The 27,016-nt window shown below is 48.8% G+C and overlaps 2 protein-coding genes across 2 annotated transcripts; both read right to left on the reverse strand.

Moving 5' to 3' along the window:
• Positions 1–8,479: 8,479 nt before the first annotated feature.
• On the reverse strand, positions 8,480–15,224 carry LOC142571024 (uncharacterized). Its single transcript, XM_075679322.1, has 2 exons — positions 15,134–15,224; positions 8,480–11,478 (listed from the first exon to the last, which is right to left on the reverse strand). Exons 1-2 carry the CDS (start codon positions 15,144–15,146, stop codon positions 9,377–9,379), a joined length of 2,115 nt encoding a protein of 704 aa, XP_075535437.1. The 5' UTR covers positions 15,147–15,224; the 3' UTR covers positions 8,480–9,376.
• Positions 15,225–19,159: 3,935 nt separating this feature from the next.
• On the reverse strand, positions 19,160–26,673 carry LOC142570490 (uncharacterized). Its single transcript, XM_075678872.1, has 2 exons — positions 26,449–26,673; positions 19,160–20,265 (listed from the first exon to the last, which is right to left on the reverse strand). The coding sequence occupies exons 1-2, from the start codon at positions 26,657–26,659 to the stop codon at positions 19,160–19,162; spliced, it is 1,317 nt and encodes a 438-aa protein (XP_075534987.1). The 5' UTR covers positions 26,660–26,673.
• Positions 26,674–27,016: the final 343 nt, after the last annotated feature.

The following is a 27,016-nucleotide window of genomic DNA, read 5'->3' on the forward strand; positions in this document are numbered from 1 at the left end:
TCGTCCTCTCGAACGGGAGCGTCCGCTGCTATTGTCGCGCCCTCTGGAGCGAGAGCGCGATCTGCTGGATCGCCCTCTGGATCGGGAGCGGGAGCGTCCTCTCGATGCCGATATGTTGCGGTGAGGGGAGTAGAAGGGTTTCTCTCCCGCCATTGCTTCTCCGCCGCTAGCTGTGTCGAAGCCACGCGGTCCTGCCTCCCGCTGCGCGTGCTGTGCGCGCCTGCGGCGCCGCCGTCTTTGGCGCACGATGTATGGCACCTGGAAGCGCTGTTTGCACTTGCGGTCTGCCGTTTGGTGTGCCCCACCACAGATGGCGCACTTGGGATCACATTGATGATCCTCTGGTGGTGTGAGCATGCCACATCCGCGGCATTTTTTCTGGTCTTCGCCCTTCGGGCAAACGTCGGACCTGTGGCCCAATTCCCCACACGCATAACAAACGTCTACTTGCCTGCGATACAAGGAACAAGGGTAGCGAACACCATCACATACGACGTTTAGGGGGACCTTGTGTCCGTCGAACAACACGATCACTGTTGTTGTCTTCTTGATTCTTCGAACCCCCAGAGCGCCGGGGTTTCTCCGGTTGACGATCATCTCCGTCAGTTCTGCGTCACTGATGTCCACGTTGATTCCGCGGATCACTCCTTTACATGTGTCGTCCGACGCAGCCACGTAGGCCGCCACTTCTATGACGACACTTGCCATACAAATCTGCTGAACCTTGGCATAGGCGCGCGCGTTTGCCTCGAACGGTGTGGCAACCACGAGAATGTTCTGGAAGGGGTTCGTGCACAACGTGTCGTCGAACACCTGCTCCGCTGTTAGGGAAGCCGCCTTGGCGAGCGCACGCTTGAAAATAATAAGGTCCGTCTTCTTAACGTCCAGCCCTCCACGAGGCCTTATAATGGCCTTAAAGTGATTCCTAGGAAGGTTCGCGATTCTGGAAGCTTCCACAACTCGTCGCAATACCTTCTGTGGTGCGGCATTGCGGGCGCCGCCATTACCGCTTCCTTTCGCTGACGTGGGCGCGTTAGGATCACACCGCTCGGCAAGTTTCTTCTTCTTGCTCATGACTTCGATCCAGCCAGAGCACTCCGCTTCCTCCGGATTGATTTCCATGCCTTCTACAACCGAGGCATTGGGGTTGGAGGCCATTTCCTAGCTCGACGACGCGTTGGGCCTAGGTTCGACGCCTGCCCGACCGCCCCGTATGGTTTGGCTCGTTAGGCGTAGCTGCGCGCCAACGTGGCGTGCGGTGGAAAAGTCTCGGAAAGTCCGAAAAATCCACCCACCGGTAAGATTTCGGTAGCCGCCTGTTCCTTGGAGTAAACTGCGTCGATTGATGCACAGTTCCTGTGGGTTGAGGCAAGAAATCTGGTCCAAAAGGTTTGTAGAAACGGGAGCCGACGCGCTCGCACATGTGCGTTCGAAAACGTCGTCTTCTTCCCCGTGTGGACAACAGATACCTGTAAACAAAGAACACAAATTTCTGGGTGTTATACTTGGCAATAGACTCACTTTCATCCCACACATTAAACATCTTAAAGAAAAATGTCTGAAAACAATGAACCTAATCAAACTCCTATCGCAGACTACGTGGGGCAGTGACAGGAAGTGTTTAATGAACCTATGCAAGAGCCTGATTCGGTCACGATTAGATTATGGTGCCGTGATCTATCATTCTGCCGCCCCGAGCGCGCTAACGATGCTAGACCCTGTTCTAGGTATCCGTTTAGCCACGGGCGCTTTCAGAACAAGCCCGATTGAAAGCTTATATGCCGAATCGAATGAATGGTCTCTCCACCTACAGAGATCATACATCAGCTTTACATATCTCCTTAAAGTACGCTCTAATCCTGAACATCCATGTTTTGATACCGTTACCGATACGACATGCGCTACACTTTTCAGTAATCGTCCCTCCATAAGACAGCCTTTCTCGCTGCGTGTGAAGGAGCTCAGCGATGAAATGCATATCCCACTGCTCAAGCATCGCTTAATGCACTTAACCAAGCTCTTACCTCTTTGGGAGTGGCAGGTGATACAATGTGACATATCCTTTATAAAAGTTACAAAGCACGCTCCTGAGGCCGAAATCAGAATGCATTTCCTAGAACTTCAGTACAAACACTCCTGCGCAGAGTTCTACACAGACGCTTCGAAGTCAAATACCGGGGTGTCCTATGAAGCCGTCGGCCCATCCTTCTTGGAATCCGGTGTGCTGCATCCGGAAACAAGCATCTTTACGGCAGAGGCCTACGCATTACTCTCTGCTGTGAAGCATATAAGAAGATCAAAACTTCCAAAAGCAGCGATCTATACAGACTCTCTAAGCGTCGTGAAGGCTCTAATGTCACTGTACAAACATAAAAATCCCGTATTCAATGAACTGTATTCGGTATTGTGTAAAGCGTACTCATCTAACCAGAATATCATAATATGCTGGGTCCCTGGCCATAGGCGAATCGAAGGTAACGTTCTCGCGGACAAGATGGCCACGTCAATCACATCGCAAGCTGTTAACCCTACCGCTGATGTGCCTGTCACAGATCTGAGGCCTTTCCTACGAAATAAACTGCGAAATCACTGGCAGTGCACGTGGGACGCGCAAACAAATAACAAACTGCACGTTATAAAGCCCCAGTTAGGTTTTTGGCCTTCCCCAACAAAATCTCGGCGAATAGATGTCCTATTCTGTCACCTCAGAATAGGACACACATTTGGCACCCATAATTATCTGCTTACTGGAAGTGAACCTCCAACCTGTGGTAGATGCGGGGAGAGGCTGACCGTGCTCCACTTCCTTCTGGAGTGTCGGGAAGCCGAATCTGAAAGAATGAGACATTTTTCCTTAGCATACAGGCAGCACATTCCTCTTCATCCTGTAATGTTCCTCGGTCCAGAACCGTTTTTAATACAGACACAGTCCTAGGTTTCCTAAGAGATGTGGTCTTACAGGTTATTAGTCCTATGCATTCGTAGCGCTTCCTCACTTTAGAGGATGCCGCTGCGATAATTGTTTTGCATAGCACATGCCTCCAGGCCCTTGTGTTTCAAGGGCTCTAAGGAAGCAGTAGTGCTCTAGGATTTTTTACAATCAGATATATTTTACCTATCGTATCATTCTTTTTAAATACATCTATATGTTCATAGTACAAGTCATACGTCATCGCCATAATTTTATTATAGAGATTTTATGCACTTTGGAGCGTATATATTAAGGCCCCTTTACAGCCGCGTCACACCAATTTCATAGCAACCATAATTACACTGCGAACACACTACCACAGACATGGCGCTCTTTGGTCATACCTGGCCCTTGCGCCATAAAACCCCATACATCATCATCATCATCAAGAGCGAACGCGGAGCGCAGTGAAAAAAATCGGCGAGTGCGAAGAGGCGCCAGGAGGGAAAGGGAGACGAGTGTGCAGCGGAAATATGAGGCGGAAAGCGGAGGAGGGTATGGCGAAATGGTGAGGAGGAAAGCGGAGTGCCGGCGGCGACCGAGCACGCGGCCAGCGCGGAAACAAAGCGCTGGCGTGGGCTTCGGACCCACTGCGCATGCGCTACTTTGCCGGCGGCGGCGCCGCCGCCGCCGCCGCTAGAGAATGCGCTCCGCGCGAGCCACGCGTTCCCGTGTCTACGCTTTCTTTCTGAGCAACGAGCGACGCAACCGGTAGAAATGCTTCGTACACCGCTGCTGCTAAACGAGCTGCCCGTGTAGAGTCTCAGCGTCGCCGCCGAGAGCACGCTTTAATTCAGAAATCAAATAATGTGCCACAAGATATGGCGAATTCAAAACACCTAAACAGTTGCGCTCAACATCCACATTATGGAGTATCGGAATCGTCGGTTGAATTTTCTTTAAACAGCCACTAACTGTTTTGGTAGCGCCGTGGCGTACTACACTCGAACACGCATTTAATCTCACTTTGTTATTTAGTTTATTTAACCCGCAACAAGCTGAAAGCTATGTCTGACTTTGTAACAGTGTAGGTGTACGAGCGACAAAGTCTTTTGAAAAAGTCACTACATAAGTGAACTATAAATAAACTTTTATCTAGTCACTCTCTTGTATATACGTAAACAGCTAATCTCCTAACTATATCCTGTCTGTTGTCCCTTTGCCCTGTCCATACACTTCGCGTAACCCCTCTACTGACCGCCGTTCAAGTGTCGGCAGACTGCGCTAGACAGAGCATGGCTGGTGGCAAATTGCTTCCCTTCCTTTCCTTTGAGTAATATTATTTATTTAATTTTATTATGAATTCAATTAGTACGAAGGCCGCGCCTGCAGGGAACAGAGCACTCAACGGTGCTTTAGAGACCTATGGGGCTTAGACGCTCGAGTCACGCGAGCGCTGCCGGGTTCCACATGCAAACATAAATGTTGACCCTTAACAGTTTTACAAACCAAGGTATTGTTGCTTACCCTTACGTGTTCCAAAATTCGGAATTTACGACATCTTCAGTTTAAAGATGTTAAACAGTTTAGGACCTTAACGGAGAAAGTGCAAGAGTGAGGCTGAAGATTAATATGCAGAAGCAGAAGATAATGTTCAATAGCGTGGCAAGGAAACACGAATTCTGGATCTCCAGTCACCCTCCAGAGTCTACGCAGAAGTTCGATTATCTAGGTCGATTATTCACAGGGCTCCCTGATAATGAGAATGAAATTTACAGAAGAATAAAAATGGGTTGGAGTGTCAAGGCTGGAATCACCAAATCTTGACTGGGAGCTTGCCACTGTCACTGAAAAGAAAAGTGTGCAATCATTGAATTCTATCAGTGCTAACATATGGGGCCAAAACTTGGAGGTTAACAAAGGAGCTCAAGAACAAGTTAAGGGCCACGCAAGAAGCGATGGAACAGATAATGCTAGGCGCAAGGTTAAGAGGCAGGAAGAAAGCGGTGTGGATCAGAGAGCAAACAGGAATATCGAATCTTCCAGTTCACATTAAGAGAAAGAAATCAAGGCCATTCCGTAGTGTGAAAGCGGATGACCAGCGGAGCTGCAAGTAACTTGTTATGAGAACTTGTGTTAAAAACTTTATTGGCATCACTCATTGTCACTTAGTAACGACGGTTACAACGGATTTGAGGTCACTATGACATACACTGATCGGCGCACTCGGAACTGCAAGCACATTCTTTGATAATGTTAAATCGATGCATGTACGCTCCTGGGTGGTTGGTCGGTTGGGCCGGATCGATGTAGCATTGCAGGCGATATGTCTGCAACACGAAGCGCGTAAAACACTCGCTTTTCGGCCCCGACACATCCACATTGAAATCAGCGACGACTACAAGGACAGGGTCATCGCGGCTAACCGCGCAAAGTGAGTAGCCACGAACCTTGGGGGTTGCATTCTTTTACTTGCTTACGGAGGTATGAGCCATTGAGTGAGTGAGTGAATAAACTTTTATTTGGTCCAGCAAAACGCGATAAAACGCGCACCCGGCTAATCCTACGACGGGACTGACAGATCTAGTCTGCCAGCCCACTCGCGGACGTGCTGGACGGCCAGGATTTGGTCCTCAAAGACGGGACTTCGCCGGCGCGCGTCCCACTCTACCTTGGTGAACTTTGGGCCCAGCGACCCGCACTCCCAGACCGTATGAGGCAAAGTAGCAACCTCACCAGAGGCCACGCAAGAACAATTCGGATAAATCTCGGGATATATGCGGTTAAGGGACGCCGGATTTGGGTAGGAATTCGTTTGCAAGATTCTGAGTGTGACCGCCTGCGGCCTGCTTAGCTTCGAGTGAGGCGGCGGGGAAACACTTCTCTCTAAGTAAACAAATTTAGCAGTAAGTTCATTGTGCGTTACAGGAGCGTCTCTGTGTCCGGGGAGAGAGTCGCCCGATCCGAGGGCAGCGCGGTCGGTAAAGCTACGCGCAGCTTCGTGGGCGGACTCTTTGAGGTTCAGAGGAACCCCCTCAATCGCCCCGACGTGTGCAGGGAACCAAAGGATGGAGTGTAGAGGTGTGGCCTTGTTTGGCGCCTTTCAGAATTTGAATTGCCTGCCGGGCTACCCGGCCTTACTGGAATGCACTGGCGGCCATTTTCGAATCGCTATGCACCATTTCTCTCCGACCGTATTGCATGGCGAGTGCAATGGCCACTTGCTCGGCCACCTCTGGGTTCGTCGTCCGGACGGAAGAACAGTTGAGGACTTTGCCCAGCGTGTCCACGACGGAAACAGCAAAAGTCTTGATGATGACAGTTTTCGACATGTTGCTCTGTATCTTGCATGCGTGATTAGAGAGAACGTAAGCACTATTCCCGTCAATGTGCTTTGTGCTTGTAGCCTCTGCCTTACGGCGCTATGGTACATTGCGTTTTTGACTTGGTCAAGGGGCTTTGAGCCATTGATAATGATAGCTTTGTGTGCGGACACGAAAATGCTGTGGTACCCTAGCCATACACAGAGCCGCTGTAAAAAAACATGGAGCTGGGTAAGCCAATTAGAGTTAACTGGTGTACCATGAGAGTTACAGAATGGGTGCCAAATGAAGGGAAGCGCAGTGGAGGACGGCAGAAAACAAGGCGGGGTGACGAAATTAAGAAATGTACTGGCGGAAATTGGAATATGCTAGCGCAAGACAGGGGTAATTGGAGATCGCAAGGAGAGACCTTCGTTCTACAGTGGACATAAGAAAAGGCTGATAATGATGATGATGAAGATGACAGTTACAGAAATTTGTCACTGAGGTTTTATAGGCCGAGCTTGCGTCGTACTCCGCAATGATTGAACGAACTAAAACAGCTTTTCCAGGAGCATCGACGCTTAAGAAGGCTACAGTGTGGTCTGGTCGACTTGGAATTTATGGTGCGCGCCCTTCCGTACCACCTCTCGGGGACCTTCAAGTTGGCGTTCAGGTACAAGCGATCCGAGCAGGAAAACGCTGCGTTATCAAGGATACAGAAGTACAGGACTGTCATCATCTATAGTAACAGCGCTGCGCCATCAGGCAACACCACCGCTACCGACGAAGTCGCTTCTGGACGAGACTGTAGTCAGGCTATTAGTGTAGAAAGCTTTGTTTTTTTTTCTAACAGGCAGCAGTTTGATGTAACAAGCCGTCATCGAAGTAAAAGACTCGCGTAAGCTCATCAGTGTCCGCGATGCAAAACACATAGAGATTAATCATATCCAAATAATAATAATAATAATAATAATAATAATAATAATAATAATAATAATAATAATAATAATAATAATAATAATAATAATAATAATAATAATAATAATAATAATAATAATATAGGGTTTTACGTGTCAAAACCACTTTCTGATTATGAGGCACGTTGTAGTGGAGGTCTCCGGAAATTTCGACCACCGGGGGTTCCTTAACGTGCACCTAAATCTAAGTACACGGGTGTTTTCGCATTTCGCCCCCATCGAAATGCGGCCGCCGTGGCCGAGATTCGATCCCGCGACCTCGTGCTCAGCAGCCCAACACTATAGCCACTGAGAAACCACGGCGGGTAATAATAATAGTAATAATAGTAAAAATAATAAACATTTAGAGGAAACTTTTGTAGCAATATGGGGAAACACCAGGCAGAAATCTAACACTTCGTTTGGAATCGGTACAAGCTTGTTTCGTCATATGTGACTCATGGTATACATTTAATTTGCTTTACATCCCGTGTGTGACACCTCTGAGGCCGTAGACATGGCACCGGTCTCTGTTCTGCACCCGCTTTCAAAAGAAATTAACTCGCTTTCCGAATATATTTCTCCTCATCCTGGGTTCAACCTCTAAAGCAACAAATGACGCTTGCTGCATGTCATTCAGTGTTGGCTGAAGGCATTTAGCCAGAAAAGTCGTGCGCAATACTAAAACTCGGCAAGAAAAAGAATTCTGGTATGTTGCTTGTAGGCAAAAATCATCAGTAAATGGTTAAAATAAAGCGAATCTGAATGTGGACCTTTTCCAGGAGCACACTTGTGCGCGCTTTGCCTCCGAAGATTTACGTTCATTGCCACAAAAAGTTACTTACCAATGAAACCAATAAAAAAAACTTGGAATGTGACAAAAACAAATATGGAAATTGGGCTAATTGTTGGAGCAGTTGTCCGAACACTAGTTAGCTGGCGATGTGTTATGAGGCGTGGTGGTGGCGCGGCCAGCGCCAACGCGTTGCTTAGCCGAGTTTCAATTGCGTCTTCACCACAGTGCGTGGTTGCTTCTTGAACCATGTAATTCAGCTTACACAAGCGCTAACGACGCACCGAAAGGAAAGGCGCAACTCTGCTCCTTTTGCAAGAAAAGGTCCTCCAGTGCACCATACCTCGTAAAGGAATGACAGCGGGTAAGCAAATAAAGGCTTCATTACAAGCATGCCGACTCTCATGCGCACACCTCTCCCAATTATTGTGACAAGAGTACAAGTACGTCGAAAGATGTTTATCGCACGAAGACAATGCGTAGCCTCTAATGTAGAGGACGAAAGAGCTTTCACTACACGAACGATATACCGGCGGTTGTCGCCAATTCGTGTCTTCCCCAGCTTTTGCCGAGAGGTCTTTTTTTGTCGTCGCATGCTTGGCACTGAACGCACGAACATAGCTACGCCGACTCTTCTTTCTCTCTCTATTTTCAGTTTCCTAGAAGCCCATCAAGCAACGACTCCTTTCCTGTAATTTGTGGTTACGCCGACTACCAAATGCGGTACGAGTTCTTGGATGTGCTACCGGTCCATTCAGTACCCGCGCCGCGTTACAAATAACAGTAATTCAACAGCCTACGAGCTACACTAATCACAACAAATTCAAAACATGCGTCTCTATGTAACACCACAAGCCAAGAACACCCTGAATATGTCTCGTGATATCCGCTGCAATGCTTTTCAATCGCCTCGATCCACTGCGCCTCTATCCACTGCGATCGAGTGGATCCACCAGTTTTAGAGACCCAGATTTGTGCATATGGCGAAAAATGTCTCAAGCAGACCGAGTTCTCAGAGTACATTGAGCACATCGATGCATAACAGGTACACATGACTTGATCTTGCGAATGTAATTTTTACAAAAAAGTGCACCGTTTCTTTCATGTGCTCACAGTTCCTTTTTACACAACTGCACAACGCTGTCTTCAGTTGAAATGCGATCACCTTCACGGGACCTGTCACTCAACAATGAGATCGGACTACACGTTCACTCAACAAAATTAGTGCGAGTAGTATAACAAGCGCCCGTGACACGTAATTCATAGAGATCATTTTGACAATGTAAACAAATTCGGGCAGTGTATCAAAGCAACAAAGAAATACAGATGTACATTAGTTTGCCGCCAAAGTATAAACTTCAAGAATAATAATGAAAAATGACATGCATTGTTCTCAGTATAATAGCAGTTCTTAGTTAAATATACAAGTAGTATACTTAAGAGCCGTGCTATGATTCCGGCAGTCGAAGGCCTTCGAAAACTCCGGCATACTCGCGACGGTCAGAAGGCACAGAACCTTTAACGTAACACCTGCTGGTCTCCCGCTGTCTTCTTCTACAGAGCCGCAAGAAAGGAGGCAGAAACGCCTGAAGAAAGTTCTCTGCCATTTCTTCCAATAACTGGGCCAGTTACTTGCACTTCTGAAGCTCAAAGCAGCTAAACGCAGTGTATCGTAGGCTGTCCTTGCCGCAAGCATCCAAAAGATATGCGAGGGAAGACCCCGGCCGTGAAGGCGCCCGTCACCTAACGGCACAAGCGAAATGTTGAGCGCATCGTCAGCCAGCTTTTCTGCGCAATCTTGAAATTTGGCCATGACAGCTCGCTGCTGCAGATTCCACATAGGTGATCCTGGATCTGGGATAGCTGCGCGGTAGAGCTCTGTGGCTATGAGAGTTCCAAGGGTGCCGGCAGAAAAGGCGAAAGGAACGTCATCCGTATAAAGCACTGGTTCAACGCGCAGGGCAGGAGGTACTATCGCTTGGTTGGCTCCCGCATTATATAGGACGCCTCTGTCCAAGACGTGTAGCGTGTCGTCGGCGTCGCTGTCAGCACGGGTGTTGTTGAGGAAGGCACGATTCTGCTCTTCCTTCAGGCGCACGTAGACGGATGGAAAGTCGACGGTTCGTGCGCCCGACGCCAGCGCCTCTGCGCGCTCGCCGATGGCGGCGCTTGTGGCGTCCCAGGCATGCCATTCGTGAACGTGAAGCGACACAGTCGAAAACATCTTGTGCGCTTGGCGACGCGTCGCCTCTCCCATCCAATTCAGCCACTGGGTGACCCCTCTGGAAGCCGCTTCAGCAACAAGGCGTAAAATGTCGGCTGTTTCGCCAGTTCCTTTGCTGCGGCTGCCGAATATATTCGTTGTGAGGATGTTCCTCGTGTGCCACATGGCGTCTTGGCTCGCCTGCAGACATTCCCTGACTTGGTCTACTGGGCTGCGATTTTGCAGGCTGCGCACGTAGTCGAAGCGGAACACCTCGAGCAGCGAGTGCAGGTAGAGGTAGGCCACTCCGTAGTCGGCGAGGCTCCCTAGGAACTGCAGCACGTTGCGCACGTTTCCGTAATTGATAACCAAGACTTTTGATTTACCGCTGAGGTGTTCGTCGGAAGGCAGGTGAGAGTTGACAGCTGCAAACCACGTGTTCGCGCTCGTGGCGTCACCCAGGAAGTTCAGGCTACCCGCCTCGACCTGATCCCGAGCATTGTCATTGACGTCGGGAGATTCCAGCAGTTGCCTCACAGTGTCGTCTGTCCTTTGTACGCTGTCTACGTCAAAATTTCGGGACGGGTACGCTGCGGCAACTTCAACTACGAGCTTGTCTAAGTAACCGCGCCACGCATCTGCCGAATTGGGGCTGAGTGTGTCGGCCAGAGTCTTGCCCGGGAACACGTTCACTTGCGCCACGCCGGCTCGCCGCACGAGCTTCACGCCGAAGACCGTGTTCAAACCTCGCGAAAGGGACAGGTCGATGAGTGTCGCCACAATGTCGCCGAAGTTTGTTAGCGTCAGCAGCCGGTCCCGCTTTTCGGCGCCAAAGGAGTGCCTGATCTGCGATCGCGAAATGTAGCGATCCGGGGAGCTGACGAATCTGAGGCAGAGCTTGTAGAACTGCGCCACGCCACGTATTTCGTGGGACGTGCCGCCGAACTCGTCCACGTCATGCAGGCTCTGGTTGACGCGAGTCGCAATCTTCTGCACGCTGTGGTCGAGGTACGTCAGGCGACCACCCGTGTTATTGTCCCAGCGATGGCACACGTGACCGTAAAAGTCCCGACAAGGATCCATGCTGTCCTCCATCAGAGCCCAGAAGGAAGACGTCGCTCTGTTGCAGGCGGCAGTCGTGCACTCTTCGATGTACGCCGTGCGGATGCGGGGCGTGAGGAATATTAGCGTCAGGGCCACTATCGTGGCCGAGAAGATTGCTGCGACGCAGCATAGGTCGCACGTGACATGCCCGCTCGTCAGCCGAGACGCGGTAGCCTGAGTGATCTCCCAAAGAGTAGTGGCACCGACTGCGCAGAGGAAGCAAAGATGTGTGGCAAAAAAAGGTGTCATGAGTACGTTCAAAACTTTAGGCAAAATTGTGATGCGCATTACATTATGAATTCGCTTAAAGTGTCTGATAGACAGACACTGTACAGTCGGTTTAAGCTAACTCGTGCATAGCCGTGAGAAATCGAGGTGCCACGAGAATGTTCCCCGTTCGCTTAAACATGTGAAAGCCGGTTTACTGCTACAGTAAGCGATCATTTCACACCATATAATTACCCACTTTTAAAGTAGCAGTTCCGACACGAAACCTTCAGTGGGATGCACCGCGGTAAGCTACAAAAAACCTCCTCGGTCTTTAGGGAGCCTATCAGCAACAAAACCTCCCACAGAGCCGCTGCTACTACAGCCGACCCGTCGTGGTGGTGGGAAACCAAGGACAAAATGACTTCCTACAACGAAATTGTGAAATGGTACCGACTAGAGCGAAGGACTATGCCGCCATCTCATCCGGGCTTGACCCGTAAGGAGGCGGTTTTATACCGACAACTTAAAACGGGGTCGTTATTCACCCCGGTGCTGATGAGGCACGGGTGTCCAAGTGTTTATGAAAGTGATCTGTGTTGTGTGTGACGAAAGGAAAGAGCCACTGCAGCTCACATCCTTTGGGACTGTGCTAAGAATCCGCACGAAGCTGCAACGATAACACTAATCACGCCGCGGCTCGAGGCCGCAACGAGGTGCTATGACCAAGATGTCCAAACCCAGGCCGTCCAGCAGATCTCGGCGGCCCTCGAAAGGCAACGACCGAGCGAAACCGGAGGGTGGCTGCCACCCCAAAGAGGGGCAAAGCGCGGTCGACCAAAGGGAATAGTGCCGCCGCGGCCGAAGTAGAGGCGCCACACGCCGCGAAGACGTCATGGCCGCGTCACGGTGACGCCTCCCTAACAGGGGAAGGCTAACCGTTGTGCAGGCATTCACAACAAGGTTTCTTCACTCACTCACTCACGCGCAATTTATCGCTATATCTCAAGGTTCTGTTAGCTTGGTTGCTTCAGCAGACGAGATATCTTGCGAAAACGGAAACCAAGACAACTGCCTTCATATCATGTTTACGTCCAGCTTCACTGATTAGTCGCAAACAATTTTGAAGGCTGTAATATCGCTTTGTGTACGCTCGTAGTTACGCGTAACTTTTTTGAGATATCGCTCATTTCGTTTGCATCCCTCAAAATTCAAAATCACACTGTCTGATGGAACGAAATCATTTAACATTTTTGTCATAGGCTCTACAACTTATTTATTGAAGGCACCGCATCAACTCTAGTAGTCGAAATGTTAGCGAATTTTCGGTAGTGACATAAGCTCATACTAGATACACTTATTTGCTAAAAAGGACCGGCAAGAATACTGTGTTGGCCGTTCTCGTTGATCATATCAGTATTCTTAAAACAAGTTAATGGACACAGAATCTCGTGGTAACCAGTTATGCAAGGTGCTGCTTGCATCACTGTTCACTGAAGCTGCACTTTCATCAAGAGCTATCTGTCGTTCGCCGTATCTATTTCACATCCCCAGCACAACTTTCACGAGAAGTTTCTGAAGGAAAGACGAAATGTGTGCCTTACGGAGCGTAAATCATTTACCCCAGCTCTGGACGGGAAAATCAAATTTTAAGAGCTAGTTCTCTACGCTCGTCATATCCATGGTGCCGTTCGCTGGTGCGTTTGAAGTGACTTGAATTGATTTGCTGCCAAGTACTCAACGCGAGCTCGTCCACCCAGAAGACGCGAGCTCACCTGCCTTATGCTCTTATGTTTCTCGAATTACTTCGTAAAAGTTATTCACGATATATGTATGTGGGTTTCTGTTTGTTCAGCTGGTGATGCTAAATGACTGTACATACTTATTCGAGCTATGCGATGTGTATCTATGCCTTTTTTCCCCAACAGCACAAAAGGAGGCCCTCCACGCATGCGTGACTACTCACGAATGTATTGCAGAAAACACCAGACCAATAACAAGATGCCTGCTCGGTCGTTCGGCGCCCGCCATACATTATAGAAGTCGTCGTGTAATCAGGCTTCTGTCACTGTAATTTCCTATAACGGAGAGAGCTTTCGTAGTAGAAGTTATCCGAATATGGGGTTTAATATTTAGCTCATTGCAGTCAAAGTGAAGTATTTCGGTTTTTGTTCTCGACCATAGCGAAGAAATGCGTCTTTGTTACATTGAGAGCTTCTACATTCGAAGCAGCCTCAGACATACATCAGCAAACACTGTAGTAAGTGGATTCACTCCGACTCAATCAGGCTAAGACCGACCCATGAGTCTGGGGCCCAGTGGGCCCGGCTCAGTGAAATTCTGTTGAGTCCGAGTTACAATAAGTGCGGCTCAGTAGAAATTTGGCGAGTATGCATCCGAGTGAGCCACAAGCAAAAATATAACTTGTGAGCGAGTTTTAGTGAGTTCCGTTTATTTTCCTCGTCTATGGTCACAGATAAAGTGCGACGAAACACCTTCAGCTGAAGCCGCTGAGGACCAGCGCCTGTGCCGGAAATATTGGAGTCGGTGTTGAAGCTACAGCTATACAAATTGGTTCGGCGCTTTTCGAAGTATGCCTCGAGCTGTGATACGCAATAAAACGCTCGTCCCCCACGCAGTGAAAAACATCTCATATCTGGCCCTCCCCTCAGGGGGTTTTCCTTAACGGCATCCTGGTACAGTGGACATTCACACGTTTCATAACATTAGGTCCAGTGCGGCGTAAACAGATATTCACTGCGTTTTATACAAGATAAACGAAACAGACGAATGCAACAACACGTTAAACTGCCTCTGTTTAGATCCTGCTACCAAGCGATTCAAGGTGAACCCTACGTGAGGCTTCTGCGAAAACCACGTACCTTAGTTCTTCGATCGCGAAATTCTTTAGTTCGGTCGCAAAGCTTGCTCGTTTATTTGTATTAGTTGGTGCACGAGTCTTTTATTTATCACTCCAGTATTGCGGACACCAGCTGCTAGAGATGCGAAAAAATTGAAACGACATTCCAAACTATCAGGAGGCCATTATTCGTTGTTAATCCCAGAGAGACATACGGAGCTTTGCCGTGCTGAATCTCGGGAATGTTCGGCGTTCTGGTCTTAATTCCCAAACATGCGCAGCATGCACATTTTGAAATTTCCCCATCTCAGGGGTTCTTGTGCATCACACGACCCACCAATTTTGCGGCTGCCTCTCGCCAGGCTGTATTCTGGCGCTGATCTCGCTGTGGAGGGCCCAAACAAAATTATTGACATATACGGGCGATCGTTTGGGAGCGCTCTGGCAGCACTGGAGAGTTAACGGAAAAGAGCAGCAAAGCGTTACTGCTAGCATAAGTAGATTCCAATGATGAACGTCAATTCCATTCTTGGTTGTTCTCGTAATACAACTGTAACGCTGTTTTTCACCACCTTCGTAGCTCGGCCAGAGCATGTCACAAGAATCCTCACGAACGATCATCCTCAATTACGTTTGGACTGTTACGTTCTTCGTCTCATCCCCACTGATTTGGCGGCGATAGTTTGCGCTTGATATAGGCATATAAGTTCACATTTTTGACAGACGATCCCGTATATGATGCAGGCAAGATGACAGCTTCGGCTTGACGTACTTGTGCCCAAAGTTGTACTTACACTGTACGGACATTGTCCTACGCCGCGTCCTCACACTTTCTGTCCTCGTTAGATACTTGAAAGGATGGTCCAGCTTGTCCTCTTGAGACAGCATCCCGCTCCGATCCCCTGAAAGCTGTCAGCAAAAGCATAAAAACAGAAGGGACAGTTGTGTAATAGGGTGGCAGATGTGTGAACTGAAACCAGACACCGAATCGAAATTGAAACTGCTGTTTGGTCACGGCGCCCGAAGGTTGGCGGTACGTTCCAAAAGGCTTTTTCACTTTGCAAATACATCAATGAGGGCTGAAATGCGTGTTAAATGAAATTATTTAACAGTACAAAAAACGCTGTTCCTGGTACAAAGTGTGCATCTTTTGAGCTGTCACTCCTTCCATGCGTAAATTGTCGATAGTTCGTGCATATATTCCGCGACAAATATACGCTATATCCAGCTGTTGTGCGAGTACGTTATTTGTTCAGAACCCCGACTGCGGCCAGAATACTAAATATTGCACTCACTTCACGAGCCACCACGTGTGTCGATACGCTTGTTCCTGACTTAATTTTGTACTTGTGTCCATAGGATATGCGTGCACTGTGTAACCAAAGAAATTATAACTATCTACCAGTGCAGGTGAAACTATTCGCCCTCTCAACAACATTTAAATAACATCGTTTACGTCCTATGAATTATCTGGCCATCTTTATTTGCAGACGACCCCTCTAGGATGTGGATACATTTTCTGGAACCGACAAAGATAGTAACGCGCTGGTTTCAGTTCAAACCTATTCATCTCTTGCGCTTACCCCCTCTCCATATCAAAATCATTTATAATGTAAGTATTTCGTCATACACAAACAACTACTCACCCCCCCCCCCCTTGCCCCCATTTTAATGTTGCCTATCTGTAGAATCTTTCTATGGCTACGCAAGCATGTGCTCTTCAAAAGTATCCAAAACTGTGTGGTTTGGTTCATACGAATTAATCACATAATGTCATTGTCCGTTCTCTAATAACTATTCCTCTGCCTGTCGAAGCAATATCGACGCCGGCAGTGCTTTCACTTGTGCTCTTTTGAAAAATTTATTAGCGTGAGCTGCTACGAACAAAGTAAATTTTACTTGCTACCTCTGCCTCTCTCTTTCCGCAGGGACCGCCACCTCTACTCTGGAGTCGCAGGAAGCTCTGACATCCATTTTTCCTTGTTTAGCTCGCGCACTCAACTCTATCATTGGCGCATTCGCAGATAACTGCTGCTTCATTAAGCGAGAGTCAAACTAATCCTTTGAATAGGAAAAAATATTCCGGTGGAACCCATCGCAAGACGACTGTCGACTTTAATGCGATTAGCATTCGAACAATGTAGCGACACATCTTATGGCTGAATATGCCTTTATTTTCTGTGGTGGTCTTCTCAGTTTTCCATTGCTTCAACTATATGCGGCATGCACTCTCTCCTGTGTCGGTTCCATTTGGTACGGCACCGATTCGCAAAGTTCAGCTGTCACCAGGACGACATGACGACGATGCAGCGACAACGTAATTACAAAGAAGAAATGACGTCAACGGAACGACGAAGGTGGTGTGGATACTACTGCATGAGGACAACGGGACAAAAATTCTGAAATAATATCGATATAGTCACGAAAGCATGAAGACAATGCCTTGACCACGCTTGTTTGAATGCGACGGCGTGACGATGGCAGTAAGCTTGAATTACGACGATGGAACGACCATTACCATATCAAAACACTGACATGACAGCAAATGAATACCTATGACTGTATCGTGGTGACGCAGTGACGACGACGACGACACAGCATCGGCGGGTTAATCACATTTGAATGATAACAGGATAATTGCGATAGAATCACGCTGGTGGAACGACGAACGATGGTGGTATGACGACGGTGGCATCGCGACAATAGGATGCCGTTTATGAAGTTGTCACGATGGTGTGACAACGTGATGATGGCAAGACGACAACGAAATGACGACCGGCCGTATGACCACGATGGTCTGACCATAACGGCATAACGCGAGTATAATGACGAAGCTGAAATGACGATGGAGCGATCATGACGGCTTGACGACAACGAGCATATCCCTAGTAGCCAAGGCTGGTTGAAGCTTTAAGAATGCAAATCGCGTTAAAAAAATATATATGCAAGCTTTTACGGGCTGTTTCTTTCGTATAGAAATCTAGATATATAAGGAGGTTTACAGATGTCTAGAAAAAATGACTCTGTAGGCTGCTAGTTTGCCAACTGCCAGAAATTGTGAAAGATATAAATAAACGGCAATGAAGTACTATCTTAGGCCACTTGTTACACGTCTGAAAAAACGAGCAACAGCGATAAGAACGGGACGTGCAGACAGAGGCAAACGAAGTGCTGTCTTCTTCTTCGTGTCTCAGCGCTTGGCCTGTCTCAGTCTGCGCATCCCATTCTTTGCGCTGTTAATCGTTTTTCCAGATGTATAAAAAACGCCGTCAAAAGCGAGGGACGATTTTCTCTAGCTCTCAATGCCGATGCTATCTATTTTCATTGCCTTCACTATATTTTCTTGGTCCTTCATCTCCAATAGCTTGCGTGTTTTCAGCAATTCTTTGTTATGCGAAAGCATTATATGCCCCATTGAACGAAGATCCAACGTAGTCGGCGTGACCGAAACATGGTACCAAAAATAACCAAAGAGGGAGGCCCCTGTGCGCAAAGTAAATTAATGGCTTTGAAAAGAAACTTCGGTAAATTTCGTTCTGGGTGGGAATATAACCTGGCCCTCTGGGTTACGACACGAGCAAGCTTCCCCGACGCCACAGCGGCTGCACGGTTTGGGTAACTAAAGCTGTGCCCAGTGCGTGCGCCAGTGCATACGTCACGTCGCAGCCATCTGGCTGACTAGAGGTGTGGCCTAGTGCGTGCGTCGTTGGGCACGTGACGGTGCAGCCAATTGGGAGGAGGTGGCGCCACGTCATGAGTGTATAATGTGAGCGCGTTCATGGCGTTCCGCGGTATACAAAGGCTATAAAGTTTTCACTTTTCCACACGTGAGCAATCTTCAGTGTCTGCCGAACTTTTTTTCGTATTATAGTACACGGCGTATCACTTAAATTTTTTTAGTGACAAGATTTTTAACACGAGATATGGTGAATGTTTTGCATCACAATTTCTTAAGCCCTTCATTATTCTCTTTTAAAATGAAGCTGCCCGTGCATGCTTGTCTTCAGCTGTAACGAATTCTTCTCGTTGGCTGCAATGATTGCTACACCATTGCACATAAACGCTTGAAAGCTCTCTCATCCTCAGTTCAAACACTTTTCCTAGCGGGAAACGCTTGGAATAACATATCTACTTTACAATAAGCTGTCAAAAGTTCGAATTCATCGATGACGTAAAGTAGGTATTGCTTACGCCCCTCCCAACAGTCACGAGCTTTTAAATTAAGCACTACAAGATTAATCGTGTTCTTCGGCTTTACGTGCCGGAACCACGGCCTGATTATGAGGCACGCAGCAATCGGGGACTCCGGGATAATTTTGATCACCTGAGGTTCTTAACCGCGCACCGAATGCACGGCGCAGAAGCGCTTTTGCATTCCGCCCCGATCGAAATGCAGCCGACGCGGCCGGAATTCGATCCGGCACCCTCGGCATGAGGAGCTCACCACCATGGCCACTACGCCACCGAGGTGGGTGTCAAGCACTGCAAGCCCGCCCTCATTTATCTCACATGAAATCTATAACTCTGCGATTTTGAAGTTTTCCGACATCTTAAGTGCATACTTGTGCAAATGACAAGATAATCGGGAAACCTGCATAGCTCGCAACCGATTGCCTTTCGTACACCTCCTATACGACTCACTCGTGCCGCCTATGATTAGGCAAAATGACCTGCCAGCACTGTTTTCAAGGTATATATACAGAGCAGCGATAGCTACGTACGTGCAACAATAAAGGTCACTTTCGCCGTGCTTTTCTTATCAGTCGTAATATATGTAGAGGAAAGCTCCAAGCCACTAAGGGATAGCATAAAGGCATCCCTTATGCACTCACGTGTGCTGTAGGCGACTGAACATTGCTGCCGTACATCGGCGATGCTATCTCGCCGTGAAGAGACTGCGCCAGAGGCATATTCGCGGCGCTGCTGACGTCTAACCCTGTCGATGTGGGTGCACCCGCAGGCTGCTTATGAGCGGACGGTGTCATTGAAAACGACGACGGGCCCTTGGTTATGAGAGTCGACGAGGCGTACGACTCGCGCGAATTTGCGAACTGCTGCGGCAGAGCGGTCACGGGCGACGTCGGTGATGCCTTTTGCGACGACGTCAAAGGTGCACGGCCTTCCACCAGCCCTGGATACGCGGGCGAAGGCAGTTTCCGAGCGGTGGTCCGCGCAAGGACGCTTTGAGGTAGGGTGTCGACGGGGCTTCGGGTAACGAAAGGCGAAGCGCCCATGACGGGGCTGAACGCCAGTGAAGCTTGGTAAGACGTCGGTGACATTTGGCCTAGCGCGTACGGATACCACGCTCCTTCACTCGCAGTCGACGGACTCATGGCGTTCTCGTGTGTTGAAGTCGCGTACATGTCGAGAACCGTGGGGTTAGCGTCCTCTGATTGGCCGAAACGGGGCGTGAGCGCTGTAGGCCCAGGAGGAGAAACAGGCGCTGGTGCGGACTTGTTTGGCCTCTCTCGCTTCTTCAGTATGGAGGTGGAGGTGGCTCGCTTCTTCGAGAGATTCCTGCCTCGGCTACCGAGGGCGGAGCACGGTTCCGGCATTTGAGGACGTGTCCCGTGTGCGGAGGGAGCAGCATGTGATGATGCACATTCTTGAGATGGCTTGACTGGCTTCTTCCGACTGGTGTCCGACACGTCTTGTCTGATAGCGCCGCTTGTTTCACTGCGGAGAAGGGCGCCGTTGCACTCGATGAGGGGAGATCCAGAGCTGGTGACAGCCACCGAAATAGGTTGTTCTTTAGATTCAGCTGACTTCAACGACCCTCCCTCTTTGCTCCGGCTTCGGTGCGCGTGTCGACTGCCCCTGCTGGTGTATCCCGACTTAGGCTTATGTCGCCGGTGTGCACCGCCTCTGCAGGAAGTGTCAGGGTGGAAGGTGTTGTCGGTGATGTCCTTCGCAGCTTCGGTGCTTCCTGTTCGCAGGAGGAGAAGAATTACGTAGGTTAAAACACATTTCCCGAAAATACGTGAACAGGCGTAGCACAGTCACCCGCACTTTGGTCGATAGATCTCGATTGGGTGCTCTTCAGCGAAACATTGAACACGTTATTCGAGTGCGGCGTTTCGGAGAAGAAGCTCTTATGCAAAGGACGCCCCAAAGCGGCTAGGTTGCGTTGCATTCAGCCTAGTATCTTAAAGCTACGGGGTAGTGTCATATCACCCCTCATTTGGCATAAACTGAAGTGGAGACGCCTCCATGAAATATACCTGCAACAACGTTTCTAGAACTGTATCAGTAAGAAATAATTTCGGTGACCGATTAGGCAGATAAATAACAAATTCTGTGTTAGTTTGCATATATAATTTCTTCCTTTCGAAGTGATGTGCATTGTTACGTGAAAGCCTATGAATTCAGTACAAAGTCCAACCACACAATAGTAGTGCATCTGCCCTTCAACTCTGAAAAAGAGCTTAGGCATGACCTCCAAAATCACCCCACCCCCGCGTGGGGAGAAACGCGCGCGAGGGTGATCTCGGGGGTGATCTCGGAGGCCATGGCTCAGGCAGCCAGAGTCCGTTCAGAGCCGAGAGCAGGCGCGAGTAGGCCGAGGTGTAAAAAGCTCTTTGCTCTGCTAACGTACGCGTTAAAATTAAAAAAAAGTAAAAGCTCTTTGTTTGAAGTTGAAATATTCTTGACTGAGCAGAGATATCAGGATCACCCAAAGTTAGTCAGGACCAGTGTGTCGGAACAGAACGTAAACAACAAAGAAAAAAAACTGTCTTTGACCGGAACGAAAACGTCCAAAAGTTATTTATTATTTTGTTTCGGTGTGAAACCGAAATATTTTTTATCGGCTTTCGTTTCAAGGGGAAAGTCGGCAGTCCCAAACAACCGACGTCAGGCAACGACAGTATTAAGCTCGCATCGCACTATCGCACAGGCGGCGATAGTGCGAGTGATAAACGGTCGAGTGCTCCACTAATCTGAGCCTGTCGTTTGGTGCACAAGCAGATCAGCATCGTAGTAAAACCCAGGGCTTCCGTGCTTAAGAGCTTACCGTTTCGTTTTCTACACATACAACACTTTCTTACCAAAGTTTCATCTTTGGTTTACGTTCTTAAGTTCATTTTTTTTTCAGAGCAGCAGTCTCGAATTTTGGCGAGTTTACTCGAGCACGTGCTGCTTCTGAGATCATGCTCGGGGCCTTGACTCAAGGTACCGAGCATGATCTGCATTGCCGAAAGGTATCCTGCCGTCAGGATACCTTCTTCAGCGCCTCAGCTACACAGGATATCGCCACTTCTGTGTACCGCTGTGACGACACCTATGTTGAGCTGCTGGGGCTAACGTCTCTAGAAAGACCATGCTGCTGCCTTCCAGCTACCCCATGCATTGCACTCTAGTCTCCTTGTCGCCATCTTAACCCCTTCAAAATTACCCGACCCATTGCTGCTACGGTAGTCAAGTCATTCTTTCAACTGATATGTTTTGGGTCTTTTACGTTACTCGCGCACTGACCGCCTGACCGGCTCGTCTAAAGCTACAAAAACATGCCGCCAACGACACCCCTGAATGCGCCCTAACCTCTCGCTTCCCCAACATCCTCCCATGCCCCTCTTTTGGTTTTCTTTTTCCTTTTTTCCTCTTGGTGTCTTTCTTTCTCCTTTTCTTTCTTTTGTTTCTCCCCGCCATCCACGTTCCCACTCTTGTCCCCTCGTCTTAAGAACCACGCTTACAGACGCCAGGCGACAGCGCTCATTCTCATTGAAGTCTCTCCTTTTATAACCAGCCGCCACCGACAACAACCGCACGTGACGTCACTCTACCAGCCCTTTAACACTAACACGCCGAGGATGCCGAGTGCGCATTTGACGAAGATAGGCCCTCCTATGGAAACGTTGGCCAGCCTTTCGGAGGCACCTTATCCCTCTTTGTAACCTTTGTAACACAGTCCATCTGTCATTGAATCTGTCAGCCCCTTTCTTGATTGATCAGCACGTTGTAAGCAGTTCGGAATAGAGCAGCCATATTCATCTCGCCAAAGTACGACTATCTTTCTGGCGTTACCCGAATAAAGGCTGACATTTCACTCCAGCCATTAGAAACTCGCCGCGTGATCGCTCTTATGTATCTGTTTCAGTGGTAAATTTATACCAATAAACCTCGCCCTCTGTCAATTCTTGCAGCTGGGGGCACATCACGAAGTCTTCACAAGTTCAGTTTCATGCACGTACGTGGTCAAAGCAGGCATTTAACTCATCATCACTGACTCACGCTATTGCAGACTGGAACAATCTTCCGGATCACATCGTATCCATGTCGAATCCTTGAAACTTTTCCTCACATCATGAATACGCTCTTTAATACCATTGCATGATGACGTTGCGCTCTACTGTTTGTAACCTTTGTTACCTTTTTATTTGATGCTAACATTTTTTTCTGTTCTGTAGAAACTGTTACTTCCCTTACCCGACGCCCTTCAATGGGCCTCTGAGGTATCCTGAATAAATACATAAATATGTTTACGCGAGGCTAAAGGAGCGCGTAAGGACGGAATCAGGGTATAGACGAGCCGCACGTAAAAATACTGAAATATATCTATAGCTGCTCCGAAGCCACCGTAGTCCTCCACAAAGAAAGCAACAAAATCCCGATAAAGAAGGGCATCAGGCAGGGAGATACGACCTCTCCAATGCTATTCACAGCGTGTCTACAGGAGGTATTCAGAGACCTGGTTTGGGAAAAAATTGGGGATAAGTGTTAACGGAGAATACCGTAGTAACTTTCGATTCGCTGATAATATTGCCTTGCTTAGTAACTCAGGGGACCAATTGCAATGCATGCTCACTGACCTGGACAGGCAAATCAGAAGGGTGGGTCTAAAAGTTAATCTGTTGAAAACTAAAGCAATGTTTAACAGTCTCGAAAGAGAACAGAAGTTTACGTTAGGTAGCGAGGCATGGGAAGTGGTAAGGGAAAGATCTACTTAGGGCAGGTAGTGACCGTGGATCGGATCATTAGACTGAAATAATCAGAAGAATAAAAATGGGCTGGGGTGCGTTCGGCAAGCATTCTCAGATCATAAACAGCAGGTTGCCATTATCACTCAAGAGCAAAGTGTACAACAGCTGTGTCTTAACAATACTCACTTACGGGGCAGAAACCTGGAGGCTTACGAAAAGGGTTCTACTTAAATTGAGGACGACGCAATGAGCTATGGAAAGAAGAATAATGGGTCTAACGTTAAGAGATGAGAAAAGAGCAGATTGGGTGAGGGAACAAACGCGAGTTAATGACATCTTAGTTGAAATCAAGAAAAGGAAATGGGGGGCATGGGCAGGGCATGTAATGAGGAAGGAAGATAACCGATGTTCATTAAGGGTTACGGACTGGATTCCAAGAGGAGGGAAGCGTAGCAGGGGGTGGAAGAAAGTTAGGAGGGCAGATGAGATTAAGAAGTTTGCAGGGACAACATGGGCACAATTAGCACACGACCGGGGTGGGTGAAGAAGTATGGGAGAGGCCTTTGCCCTGCAGTGGGCGTAGCCAGGCTGATGATGATGATGATGATGATGATGATGATGATGATGATGACGATGAAAGGAGCGAAGCAGTACCGCATCTCTCGATACTAGTCCATGCATTACTTTAGGACGTCAGAAACCACGCCCGCCATCTAAAAAAGTAAACTCTGGCGTTTTACGTGCCGGAACCCCGATCCCATTATGAGGCCCAGCACAGGGGGGCGGGGTGAATCTGGATTAATTTCGACCACCTGAGGTTCTTTAACGTGCACCTTGTAGGAGTCCTTGTACCAAAGTGTGCTCCAGCGTGGCAAACGTCGAGCGGGCGCGCCAAGCAGATTTCGGGTGAGGGAACAACCTAAATTACGCGGGTTGGCGCGGGAGTGCAGTAAAGCCTCTCGATCCAGAATAGAGGGGCTTAGAGCGCTAGCGCTATCAGTGCCACCAGGCGACTAAGGTGAGTTCTCGTTGAGATCGCCCAAATTTCTTTAAGTCGCCAGACAGCGGTGAGTGCGGAAGGCTCCGCCGCTGCTCTTGTTTTCAAGCACTTAGTCAACCCCGTTTAGGACTGCACTTCCTGTGTTTCGCGTCGGCGTCGTCCCTCGGCGTAACCGAGCGAACGAGTACCGCGAAAGAAAGAGCGAACGTGGAGTGCAGCGGGAGATGAAAGACGGCGATAGCTAAGACAGTGCGAGGAGGAAAGCGGAGGAAGAGGTTGCTGCGGAATCATGAGGCGGAAAGCGGAGGAGGAGGGTATGGCGAAAGCAGTATAAGAAAAAAAAATATGAGGATACCACGCACTGTGGGAATGGCTGTAAGGGAAACTTTGTATGCTGTTTGCTTTGATTGACGGTAATTATCGGTGATGTTGGCAGCGAATCTAATTTCTTCAGCGTTTAGTCCAATATGAGAGTAGTGACTTGATGTTAAACGTTACCTTGCGTGAACCACTGTTGCTAATTTTTGCGTAGTCCACAGAACACACAGTGACGCGTTTGCGTGAGGCGTTGTTGTGCGTCGTTGTTGATAATTTCTGAGAGGTTTGAGGATTATCATTGCCTCCCATGGCACATCGCACCATCGCAGAAGTGTTAAACATTAATTGAATTACGGGGTCGTAAGTAATTCAAGTAATTATTATAATTGTATGTATCACTGCATAAATTCGCAGTCTGCACCACATTTCGCTGCGTAGCTAAGACGCTCCTGTTCCGCGCGACGCTTCTTTAGGCCTTTGTGTCCTCGACGCTGAGTGCACACTTTGGAGCCAATTTGCTGGCCGCGTTTACGTGCGCCTGCTGCATACATGACAAGCACGCTGTTGAGACGCCAGCTCTAAGCACTTTCTTCAATCTATGGACGATTGTAATGTTTACACTATCACAGCCCAGCATGCGACCTCCACAGCCCAGCAGCTGCATTTTTGTCGGATATGAAAGCGAGCACAGCACGTGCTATACGCATAAGCTGTGAAACGTTGTCGCAACGGCGCCAGTCGGAATGTGCGCGGACGAGCGCCACTTGGTGGTGTTGCAAGAAACCCAGCGGCGCGCGTGCGCAAAGCCATAGCGGCTGCAGCGCTCGGATAGAGCCGAGAAGAGAGAATGAAAGCTTCGCTTTAAAAGAGTGGTGCCAGGCAAGATGAGCTCTGCGGTTACGACCTCTAAGATATGACGCCAGAGTAGCGCGCCGTCGTCTCTTCACCGATGGCATGCAGTGAGCGCGTCAACCGATATCATATATGTAAGGAAAGCGCTGCGTGAGTGGAGGTCTGTCTGCGGCGTTCGCTGTGAATCGCGCCGACGCGTCACCCACGCGCTGCCTCTTGCGATGTCCCGATTATCGAGGCAGTCTCGCATCGCATCTGCCCGAACACTTGGTAAACACGGCCCTTCTCGCGGTTTCGCTGCCGTATGCGAACATTTAAGGAAGGTATATGGGAATCCTTGTCCCATGGCGGTCTCCCGCGCGACAAACGTCGGGCGGATGCACCTCGTAGGTTTCAGGAGGGGGAAAAACCTCGTTTAACCAGGTTGCACACATGATCGGAAGCGCTATCATCGACAACGGCTGACTCACGTGAGTTGTCGCCGAGATCGGCAGATTGCCCGAGTCTCTCGGCGAGTGTGGAAGACTACGCCGCGGCTCCAGTTTTATCGCACGTGGTTAGTGAAACATGTTTCTGCCGTGGCACTCGCCGCGGCCGCCCGTATCCTCTGCTGGTAAGTAAGAAGACTGTCTTTAGTTGGCGTATTATTCTCTTCTAGGGAACCCCCAGAGATGTAAACTATAGCTAGCTGGCCCACCCGAAGCGTTTAGTTGTAATAAATGCTATCCGAGGGTACAGGTCGTTGCCGTCCATTGCCTCCTCGAGCTTGTACCACGCAGCAGTTGATGGGCAGACGTGCGCCGACCGCGGTGTGCCGACGCGTAACACCCGTTGGCAACCCCTTATCCCTACAACCTAAATATAAGTGCACGAGCGCATTCTCGCATTTTGCTCCCGTTAGGGCAAGAAGCGCACCCGCGGTAGCTCAGCAGCGGAATGCTATCGCCACTGGGCTACCGCTGCATGTTACGCCAGCCATCGAAAAGATTGAAATGACCTATGGAGACAGCAGCGTGCTCACCTTGCTCTGCTGCTTCCAGGAAGCCGACGTCATTGCTCAAGCGATTGGTGGTAGAATCCGCGACCTCGTGGTAAGTAACTTCCTTCGCGGTCGACGATTTCGTGCGCTCCGGCACTGCTCGAGGACGCTCCACCTGCTGGGGGCGATGGTAGGTCGGTGACAATGGATCCGAGGCCGGTGACTCGAGTTTCTCGGCAGAGTCCTTCTCCATCGAAGCTGTCCATACGATAGCCAGTCTTCTTCTGGCCGCAACGTGCACCCCGTGCCTACGTGGCGCGTGAGCTTTATCGTCGTTGTTTTTAGGACGATGGTGATTGTGATTTCAAAGGTGATGGAGCATATATGGCCGAATATCACGTGACGGAAGTAGCATGCATTATTAGAATTGACTGCCAGAGCTATAACAGACTAAAGAGAAGAAAATAAGATAAAGCTTCACAGAGCAGGTCGGACGAGAACGAAAACAAACTTTTGTGTTTGGATTACCAGAGGTAAGGTATATTAGCAAATGTAAATATAAAAATAACCAGTTCAATTGCGCAATTTCAACCATTGCAGCTCCAGAATT

Source organism: Dermacentor variabilis, chromosome 2 (genome assembly GCF_050947875.1).
Source record: "Dermacentor variabilis isolate Ectoservices chromosome 2, ASM5094787v1, whole genome shotgun sequence".
NCBI classification, from domain to species: domain Eukaryota; kingdom Metazoa; phylum Arthropoda; class Arachnida; order Ixodida; family Ixodidae; genus Dermacentor; species Dermacentor variabilis.